Here is a 10739-nt window from a genome sequence, read left to right on the forward strand (position 1 = left end):
ATGCTAGTTAGACCTCAATTTAAAAGCAGATTTTGAGGCTGGAGATGAAAGCATTTGCCTAGCCTATCTGAGGCCCTGAATTGATGCCCAGTATAAGAAGAAGCAGGAGAGAAAAAGGAAGAGGAGGAAGAGAAAGATTCCAACTTCCTGTTAAAACTGCATATGTGGATTTTCAGGCTTCAGATCTCCAAGGCCCATGTGCCAAGACCCATGTGTCAGGACATCTGGGGAGACAGGGTCTGCCTTGGCTCCAGCCACATCTTTCCCTCCACAGTCACGGTGCTGATTTGCATGCTCTATTGTGGTCCAACAGTCTCCCCAGTTCTGTTTCTTTCAGTACCTGGAGCATAGCTCAATAAACTCCCTGCCTGTTTCTCTGCTCTGGCCATGACCTGCACCCAGAACCTCTTCCTCCTTTCAATGGGAGCCTTCCTGGCAGGTGAGTACTCCCTTGGCCTGTCTCACTGAGTGGGGCAGGGGAGGCGGTAGCTTATGGTGGTTGGCTCTGGCCTGAAAAGGCTCTGATAAGGAATCACAATAGGGATAGTGGGGAGTGTCTGACAGGGGCACTGAGATAGAAAGGAGACTTGACTTTAGGAAGTTTTGCCACTGACCCAGGATAAGTTGCTTTTCTGTATTAGCCTTTGGACTCTCTGGGGCTTCTGAGGAGACTAGACCCAATCATTTTTCAGCTAGTATGGGCTGCTCCTTACCCCCAAAGGGCCTCCAAGGCAACCTAACCTTGAGCAAGTTCCCAGCAGCCAGTGGCCTGAGGCTGAATAAATAGATAATGCAGTCTAGGAAGTTTGAAATAGCTTTCAGAATGAGGGGAGTGCGTAGCCAAGGGACCCAAAGGATGTCTGAATATTAATTTCTTTTTTTTTTTTTTGCCAGTCCTGGGCTTGAGTTCAGGGCCTGGGCACTATCCTTGGACTTCTCAAGGCTAGAGCTCTACCACTTGAGCCTCAGCACCACTCTGGCTTTTTTCTATGTATGTGGTACCGAGGAATTGAACCCAGGTCTTTGTGCATGCTAGGCAAGCACTCTACCACTAGGCTAAACTCCAGGCCCTTGAATATTAATTTATTAACTGGATGTGCACTCTCTCTCTCTCTCCTCTCTCTCTCTCTGTCTCTCTCTGTCTCTGTCTGTCTGTCTGTCTGTCTCTGTTTCTCTCTCTCTCTCTTTCTCTCTCTCTGCTGGTACTGGGGCCTTTAACTTGGGGCCTGGGTGCTGAGCTTTTTTTTTGTTTTTGTTTTTGGTTCAAGGCTAGCCGGCTACCACTTCCAGATTTTTTGTGGATAATTGGAGATGACTCTCATGAACTTTTCTGAGCTGGATTTGAACTGAGATTCTCAGTTCTCAGACTCCTGAATAGCTATGATTACAGACATGAGCAACTTGCCCCTGCTTTAAATGTGGATTATTGTTTGTTTGTTTTTTTCTAGTCCTGGGGCTTGAACTCAGGACCTGGGCACTGTCCCTGAGTTTCTTTTTGCTCAAGGCTAGTGCTCTACCACTAGAACTACATCACCACTTCTGGCTTTTTCTCTTTTATGTGTTATTGAGGAATCAAACCTGGGGCTTCATGCATGCTAGGCAAGCACTTTACCACTGAGCCACATTCCCAGCCTAAATGTGGATTCTTAAGAATGTGGAACTAACAGTGACTTAGGGGGTTACTAACTCCAAAGCCCTCATCCTAGGGGGAAATGAAGGCAAAGAGAGAGAGAAACTCCAAGTTACATGGAATCAGACCTTCCATGCCAAAACAGGGTTGATCCCATTACAGTGGCCTTTGGAAGTGGTAGTCTAAGGTAAGTGAAAAGTCTGTGGGCTATGCTCCAAGTATTTAGGGGCACAAGATTGGGGGGCTTCTATATCACAAGCATTCCTAGGCAAGGGCAGTAGAAAAGATGACCAGGTCAGGCCTAAGTGGATCTATTTCTCTCAGTCTCACAGCCAGTCCTAGCCCAGCTGGATGCACTGATGGTCTTCCCAGGCCAAGTGGCTCAACTCTCCTGCAGACTCAGCTCCCAGCATACCACCATTTTGGATTATGGTGTGTCCTGGTACCAGCAGCGGCCAGGCAGTGCCCCTCGCCTCCTTCTCTACTACTATTCAGACGAGGACCACCATCGGCCTGATGACATTCCTGATCGATTCTGGGTTGCCAAGGATACAGTCCACAATGCTTGTGTCCTGACCATCAGTCCTGTGCAGCCTGAGGATGATGCAGATTACTACTGTTCTGTTTATTATGGTCTTGATCTCTAGGGATATGGGATGAATCTCTTCTCTGCCCTTGACTTTGGGCCATTCTCTTTCTCAGTCTTGCTTCCTTTCTTTGTAAAATGGGTTAATCACAGTCAAGATATCAGCAACAGTCATTATAGGGGCCATGTGATGCTGGCTGAAAAGTCATCGGTTGGTCTGGGAGTGTGTGGGGTGTGAACTGTAGGGTTTGTTGTCAAACAGGAAGCACCTGAGACCCCCAGGGAAGTGGCCCTGCCTTGCCTCTATTCCCCGAGGACTCAGTCTGGTGGCTTGTCTTTCCACTGACCTTAAAGTGCTGGGAGGAAAAGGAAGCAGCTCTAGCCACCTTCAGCTCATATGTCTGATTGTGGTTTAATGCTCATGGGTATGGGTGGCTGGTCCCCAAGGAGCACAGGTTACTGGTTTGGAAAGAGGCAGCCCTTGCTTCTCCCCTAGAGTCTTTGTACAAGATCCTTAATAGGGAAGAGAGGCAGTTGTGTGGGGGTGGTGTGGAGTTTGGAGGGGTCTTTGAGGCACCGGAGGGCCAGGGCTGAAGGTGTGGAAGGGAGGTTAGGTAAGTGGCTGGTGCAGCGTCCCTGGATAGTTGTGTTCTCACTGGTCTCCTGGGGGAAGGCTTTCCTGCAGGCTGTGTAGCCAGAGCTACACAGAGCTACCATGGACCAAGTAGGAGAGCTCTAGCTAGAAAGGGCAAGTCTTACATCAAAAGCAGAGCTGAGTGCCTGGGATAGGGATTCATGTAGGTTCAAAACCACATCCCTGATGGGTGGGGGGAGGGTATCAGTGGTACAATAGTCCTAGTGTGCATCAGGCCCTAGGTTCCCTCCCGGAGTCTGCAAAATAACCCAAACCAAAAAGCGTAATGCATCCATCCTTCTTCCTGTGTCCCTAAGAGGGGTTTCATTTCTGGAGCGGAGTCGGGGGGCTCCACGGTGCAAAGAGGGTCCCGCCTACACCCTCAGCCCTGTCACCTCCCACTCCAGGACCAGGACTACCTTTTAAAGCAGAATGAAGGCAAACAGGACGCCAGGCCCAAGCAGGTGCGCAGCTCTGCGATTTTCCAACTCTAGCTTCCAGGTAATCTGTCTGGCGCCCGCTAGCGCCAGGTGTGTTGTCCCCGTGGATAGCAAACGCTTTAGGGACGACCAGGACCACTGTGTAGATCAGAGAGACTTCCCTGCTGTCCCTGGGCCACCGACCGACCGCGGTTAGGCCTGGGAAAGTCGAGACCACCGAGACACTTGGACCTCCGCGAGGCCTAGAGCGGTCCCGGAAGCCCGCGGGTTGGGGGCGGGGCTCCGAGCGCTCGGGCAGCGGCAGTGAAGCTCCGCCCCGTCGGCCGCGGGTCGGAGCTACGCAGGTGCGGCCCCACCCCGCCTGCCTGCGGTCCCGCCCCAACCCAGGCGCGTGGCCCCGCCCCAGGTGAGTGACCCCAGGGGTACCCGCATCGGGCGATCCCTTGTCCGTCAAGTGGCTCTGAGTGCGAAACCTGTGAGAGGCGCCGCGTCGTCTCACTTGCAGCGTGTGCGGGTCTGGGGCCACCCGTCGGCCTCCTGCTGGGAAACCCTGACTGCGCTGAGTATCCAGGCCCAGGAGCAGGGGTGTGCTTGGAGGATGGGGCCACCAATGCAGGAGTTGTTGGGGAAGGCACAGGGAGGAATGGGAAGCAAAAGGCTCCAGACCTGTCAATGTGCAGTCTAGACACATTTAACACATTGTTGGGGACAGTTAAGGGAGGGCCAACTTTTTTTTTTCTCTTCCAGTCCTAGGCTTGGGCTCAGGGCCTGAGCACTGTCCTGGGGTTTTCTCAAGGCTGGAGCTCTACCCCTTGAGCCTCAGCACCACTTCTAGCTTATTTTTTGGTACGGAGGAGTCGAACCCGGGTCTTCGTGCATGGTAGGCAAGCACTCTACCACTAGGCCAAACTCCCAGCGGGAGGGTCAACTTTTTATCTGGACTGGAGAAGCCGGATGTAGGGGCTGCGTGGTGGAAATAGAAAATCCCATGGTGAGAAGGGAACCTTGGAAAACAGGATTTAACAGGTTAGGTGAGGAAGAATTGCAGCCCACAGGCATCAAGAAAGAGGAATCTGAGGGTTTGAAAATTTGGGAAGAAACCCTTCAGGAACCCAGGAGGTTGCCGGTACCCATAATCCTACCTATTCAGAAGGCTGAGATCTGAGGATCTCCATTCCAAGCCAGACCTGGCAGGAAAGTCTCAGACTCATTTTCATTGAACTAACAAAAGCTGAAAGTAGAGCTTTGGCTCAAGAGATATAATGCTAGCACTGAGCAAATGAAGCTCAAGGATAATCTCCAGTTCAAGCCCCAGGATGGGTACACACACACACACACACTCCAATCCAAGGGAATAGGAGAAAAGTGGGGATAAAAGATGGATGACAACTCAAAGCTTTCAGGTGTAGATACCTCAAGGTATTTGAAGATACCCTCAGATAGGCAATCAGGGTTAATGAAAGAGTGGATCCAGTTTACCAAATCTTTTAATTTTCAAGTGGAAACAAAAGCCAGGTGCTAGTGACTCTGGTGGTACACAGCAGGCTGAATTCTGATGGACTTAAAAAAATTTTTTTTCATATATTTTTTATTGTAATTAATAGAAGAGTTACATGATATTTGCCAGATAGAAGGTGCATTAATTCACATACATTGATACCCTTTCACATGTCTTGGTCCCCATTTCCCTCCCCCACCCCCACCCCTCATCTTGTTTTCCCCCCTTCCCTATCGGATTTCAAATAACCAAATACAAATACATCCTATATATCAGGTAACAAAGTGAGATACTGTAACAATATGAGGTAACCAAGGGACAGCAAAAGAGATGAGAGATAACATAGTACATTAAGGACAACAATCATTCATTATATGGCTTACGTTTCTATACCCTAGAGATCCTTTCATTTAGCATCATACTGTATGGCCTTATGTATCAAGGTTTTACTCTATTGCAAATCTCTGTTAGGAGAGCCCAAGGTTTCCACTGATTATGACATGAGGGAAACCATTGAGCCTAAGTTCCTTTGAGTCTGGCTTACTTCACTTAATACGATTTTTCCTAAGTCTTTCTATTTCCTAACAAATGGGGCGATGTCGTTCTTTCTGACAGTAGCATAGAATTCCATTGTGTATAAATACCACATCTTGTTGATCCATTCATTAACTGAGGGACATCTAGGTTGGTTCCATATCTTTGCTCTGGTAAATAGTGCTGCAATGAACATTGTTGTGCTAGTGGATTTAGTATGTCCTTGTTTCTGGATAGTTGGGTAAATGCCAAGTAGTGGAATTGCTGGGTCATGGGGGAGCTCTATGTTTAATCTTTTGAGGAACTGCCATACTGCTTTCCATAGTGTTTGAACGAGTTTGCACTTCCACCAACAGTGTAGTAGTGAGCCCTCCTGGCCACATCCCCTCCAGCATCTGTTGTTATTCCTTTTCCTGATCCTGGCCATTCTAACTGGAGTGAGGTGGAATCTTAGAGTTATTTTGATTTGCATTTCTTTTATGACTCGAGATGTTGAGCATTTCTTCATGTGTCTATAGTCCATTTTCGTTTCTTCTTCAGAGAAGACTCTCTTTAAGTCTTTGGCCCATCTTTTTTTTTTTTTTTTTTTTTTTTGCCAGTCCTGGGCTTGAGCTCAGGGCCTGAGGACTGTCCTTGGACTTTCTCAAGGCTAGAACTCTACCACTTGAGCCTCAGCACCACTTCTGGCTTTTTCTATATATGTGGTACCAAGGAATCGAACCCAGGTCTTCGTGCACGCTAGGCAAGCACTTTAACCACTAGGCCAAACTCCCGGCCCCATTGGCCCATCTTTTAATGGGATGGTTGTTACTTTGGAGATTAGTTTTGGAGTGATTCAAGTTTTTGAGCTGTTGATATATTTCAGGTATGAGGCCTTTGTCCGTGTGTGGTTGGTGAAGACCTTCTTCCACTCTGTAGGCTTCCTAATTAATTTACTAGCTATGTCCTTTGCCATTCAAAAGCTCTGCAGTTTAATGCAGTCCCACTTATCCAGCCTTTCTCTGATTTGTTGTGATTCTTGGTCCTTATTAAGAAAGTTTCGACCTGTGCCAAGGAGGCCTAGTGTATCTCCTATTCCTTCTTGTAAAGTTTTCAGTGTGTCGGCTTTTACCTCCAGGTCTTTGATCCATTTGGAGTTAATTCTAGTGCAAGGTGACAAAGAAGGATCCAACTTTAGTTTTCTGCAGGTGCTTAACCAGTTCTGCCAGCACCACTTGTTGTAGAGGCTATCTTTCTTCCACTCTATTTTTTTGGCTCCCTTGTCAAGGATTAGGTGGCCATAGGTCTGTGGTTTAATATCTGGGTCTTCAGTTCTTGTGCCAGTACCAAGCTGTTTTGATAATTATAGCTCTGTAATAGAGTCTAAAGTTTGATATTGAAATTCCTTCTGTGCTGTTCTTTCTGCTAAGAAGTGTTTTTGCTATACGGGGTCTTTTATTATTCCATATGAAATTTTGGATTGCCTCTTCTATTTCTTTAAAGAATGACATTGGGATGTTGATGGGTATTGCATTGAATTTGTAGATAGCTCTTGGCAAGATTGTCATTTTTACAATGTTGATTCTTCCCATCCAGGAGCATGGGAGATTTTTCCATTTTCTCAGTTCTCCTTTAATTTCCTTTTTCAGGGTTTTAAAGTTTTCATCAAAAAGGTCCTTTACATTCTTAATTAAGGTAATTCCTAGGTACTTTATTTTCTTTGAGGCTATTACAAAAGGAGTTATTTTCCTGATTATTGCCTCATTCCTCTCACTGTTGGCGTAGAGGAAGGCAGTTGATTTTTGAGGGTTAATTTTATACCCTGCTACCTTTCCAAAGTTTTGAATCAGCTCAAGGAGCTTGGGAGTAGAGTCTATAGGATTCTTTAAGTACAGAATCATGTCATCTGCAAAGAGGGAAAGTTTTACTTCCTCTTTCCCTATTTGGATCCCCTTTATGCTTGCTTCTTGCCTTATTGCACTGGCTAGGAATTCTAATACTATGTTAAAGAGGAGTGGAGAGAGTGGGCATCTTTGTCTCATTCCTGATTTTAGAGGGAATGGCTTTAGCTTTTCTCTATTAAGTGTAATACTAGCTGTGGGTTTGTCATACACAGCCTTTATTATATTGAGGAGTGTTCCATGGATTCCTAGTTTCTCCAGAGCTTTTAACATAAAGGGGTGTTGGATCTTGTCAAATGCCTTTCTGCATCTATTGAGACAATCATGTGATTTTTGTCCCTGCTCCTGTTGATATGTTGAATTATATTAATTGATTTGCATATGTTGAACCAGCTTTGCCTCCCTGTGATGGATCCAGTTTGATCATAGTGTATAATTTTTTTGATGAGTTTTATAGACGGTTGGCCAGTATTTTGTTGAGAAGTTTTGCATTGATGTTCATCAAAGAAAGAGGTCTATAGTTCTCTTTCTTTGATGAATCTCTGTCTGGTTTGGGGATGCTAGTGACTCTGGTCATACACAGCAGGCTGAATTCTCACAGACTTTCCTGCACAGGCTGGATTTGAACCACCATCCTCAGATCTCAACCTCCTGAGTAGGTAGTAGGATAAGCGTGAGCAACCAGCACCCAGCTCGCTATCACACATGTTCTGAGAACAGTGCACAGGTAAGGTTTACATCCAAAGCTAAGAGAATTAATAGTATATGATATCCCTTCTGTGTGGTTCAGGTAATAAAAAGACTGAGAAATATTGCAGTATCTATGACATCTGACAGATGAGAAAATATTTCTCCTTTGTTTCCATAAAAGAAAGGTTGGTTCTGAATCTTATCACTTGTGATAAGTGAAAATTAAACTATAAAGAAGGATTAAATCTAAAAAAAAGAATATCACAGATAATATTTATTACCAGAAAGTCAAATTCATAACCATTCAAAAGATGCTTTTATCAGCTTTTCCTTGTTATTTTAATGATATTTTCATGCATGTGTCCCTAAGGTATTACATTCATTTATAAAAAACTATAATTACTAGTTCTATATTCCAAATTAGCATTAGATGAATTAATTTAGAGGTTTTGTCAGGAGTTAAAAATTGTGTAGAGGGCTAGGAGTTTGGCCCAGTGGTAGAGTGCTTGCCTAGCATTCACAAAAACCCGGGTTCAATTCCTCGGTACCACATACATAGAAAAAAGCTGGAAGTGGTGCTGAGGCTCAAGTGGTAGAGCTCTAGCCTTGAGAAAGTCCAAGGACAGTGCTCAGGCCCTGAGCTCAAGCCCAGGACTGGCAAAAAATGTGTAGAAACTAGAATTGGAGGATATAAGCTACCAATAAAGAACAAATCCACATGTAGTAGTACCTAATAACAAAACAAAAATAATGATATACGATGAACATTGTGGAACTGTGTGTTGTGAGGATGAACTTTGGAAGCCAGCCTAGACAGGAAAATCTGTGAGACTCATCTCTAAAAAGTCAGAAGTGGGATTGTGTGGTTCAAGTAGTAGAGCACTAGCCTTGAGCAGAAAGCTAACCTTAAATCAATCAGAACCTTAAATCAATCCCCAGTTCAATCAGAGAGAGAGAGAGAGACAGAGAGAGAGACAGAGAGAGAGACACAGAGAGAGAGACAGGCAGAGAGGGAGAGAGAGACAGAGACAGATAGACACACAGAGAAAGAGAGACAGAGGGAGGGAGAATCAGAGAGTATGTATGTGAGAGAGAATCAGAAACCTACTGTTTTGTTTTTGTTTTAGTTGGTCATGGGGTTTGAATTCTGGGCCTGGGTGCTGTCCCTGAGCTCTTCAGCTCAAAGCTAGTGCTCTGCCACGTTGAGCCACAACACCACTTCTGGTTTTCTGGTGGTTAATTGGAGATAAGGGTCTTATGGACTTTTCATGTCTGAGCTGGCTTTGAACCTCGATCCTCAGATCTCAGCTTCCTGAGTAGCTAGGATTATAGGCACGAGCCACCGGTCCCCAGCCACAACTTCTTGTTTATGCAGCCATAGATTTCTCAATAGAGCTCGGAGAGGTCCCCTGAAACAGAATGGAGTGTTTCAGCCTCCTTCCTTATCTATAGCCCTTCTAAAACACCCTCTCCACTAGAGCAGATCTGCTTTTTTCTGTTTTACTTATTTACATCTTCTAGACAAATAATAATAATAATAATAATAATAATAATAATAAAGCCATGCTTTTCTGTGGCCTGGGACTTCCTATTAGTGCTTAACGCTTGTCCTTAGGGAGATGTCCCTAAGTGAGGAGTCTTGTGACAGACTGGATCCAGCTGCTCAGCTCATAGGGGAAGTGCGATGGAGGAGCATGCCTGAGATAGTCCAGAGTCTGGGGATGCAGAGAAGAGGGAACATTTGGACTGAATGGGAAAGGACCAGCAAGTGGCAATCTGAGAACAGGACAAGGACTTTTTAAAAGCAGTGCAAATGAATTGTTGAGCTGGGTGGTTAGTAGGCTGGAAAAGTGAGAGCTGTAGACAGGGTTGGAAGTGCCAGATAGGAAGGGCTTTGTGAAATAGTTTGATTACCAAGAGATCCCGAGAAGAAAAATGATGCAGATCAGGCTTATGTTTTGGATACTTATTTTTAGTGTCCATATAGAGTGAGGACAAGAGAAGTAGTCAATTAGGAAGTGAGTGTTGAATACATCTTGGGGAGTCACCTTGAGACCCAAGCTAGTGACAGTGAGGACAGAGAGCAGAGGCCCTTTCTTTGCATGAAGGCTTCAGGAAATGATGAGGCCAGGCCAGGTGGGATAAAAAAAAAGAGAGGGTCTAGGATTTTGTCTGGCAGTGGTGCAGTTTTCCTAAGGTAGGAGGAATGTATCCTCTCTCTTTCCTAATAAAAGACACCCATAGCATCATTGTTATTCAGCAGCAGAAGTGCAGAAGTCTAATCTCCCTATTCCACAATGACTTCACTTCCCATTTTACTCGTCCCCCCCCCACTTTTTTTTTTTGCCAGTCCTGGACTTGAGCTTAGGGCCTGGACATTGTCCTTGGACTTTCTCAAGGCTAGAGCTCTACCACTTGAGCCTCAGCACCACTTCCGGCTTTTTTCTATGCATGTGGTACCGAGGAATCGAACCTGGGTCTTCATAAATGCTAGGTGAGCACTCTACCACTAGGCCAAATTCCTGGCCCTTTACTCCCTCTTTGTAAACCAGTCTAGACATCATGATGTAACTATTGGTTGTGCCAGTCCTGAAGCTTGAAATTAGGGCCTGAGCTCTGTCCTTGGGCTTTCTCAAGGCTAGAGCTCTACCACTTGAGCCACAGCACCACATCCAGCTTTTTTCTATGTATGTGGTACTGAGGAATAGAACCTGGTTGTTCATAAATGCTAGGTGAGCACTCTACCACTAGGCCAAACTCCCGGCCCCGAGTGCTTGTCTTTCTTGCAATTGCTTTTGGTAAGTGGAACTTGTCTCTAACTCATCCTCTCAGGGGCAAGATTGTGCC

The 10739-nt window shown here is 45.6% G+C and overlaps 1 protein-coding gene across 1 annotated transcript; it reads left to right on the plus strand.

Moving 5' to 3' along the window:
• The first annotated feature begins 304 nt into the window (after positions 1-304).
• Positions 305-2388, plus strand: Vpreb3 (V-set pre-B cell surrogate light chain 3). The gene is made up of 2 exons (XM_090320220.1): positions 305-439; positions 1955-2388. The coding sequence occupies exons 1-2, from the start codon at positions 388-390 to the stop codon at positions 2275-2277; spliced, it is 375 nt and encodes a 124-aa protein (XP_090176346.1). The 5' UTR covers positions 305-387; the 3' UTR covers positions 2278-2388.
• Positions 2389-10739: the final 8351 nt, after the last annotated feature.

The sequence above is a fragment of the Megascapheus bottae genome, chromosome 28, assembly GCF_031878675.1.
Source record: "Megascapheus bottae isolate mThoBot1 chromosome 28, mThoBot2.hap1, whole genome shotgun sequence".
In the NCBI taxonomy this organism is placed as follows: domain Eukaryota; kingdom Metazoa; phylum Chordata; class Mammalia; order Rodentia; family Geomyidae; genus Megascapheus; species Megascapheus bottae.

Coding starts and splice junctions, on each gene's coding strand:
- Vpreb3 (XM_090320220.1), top strand. CDS start 388: ATGACCTGCACCCAGAACCTCTTCCTCCTTTCAATGGGAGCCTTCCTG. Junction 440..1,954: donor AATGGGAGCCTTCCTGGCAG/GTGAGTACTCCC, acceptor TATTTCTCTCAG/TCTCACAGCCAGTCCTAGCC.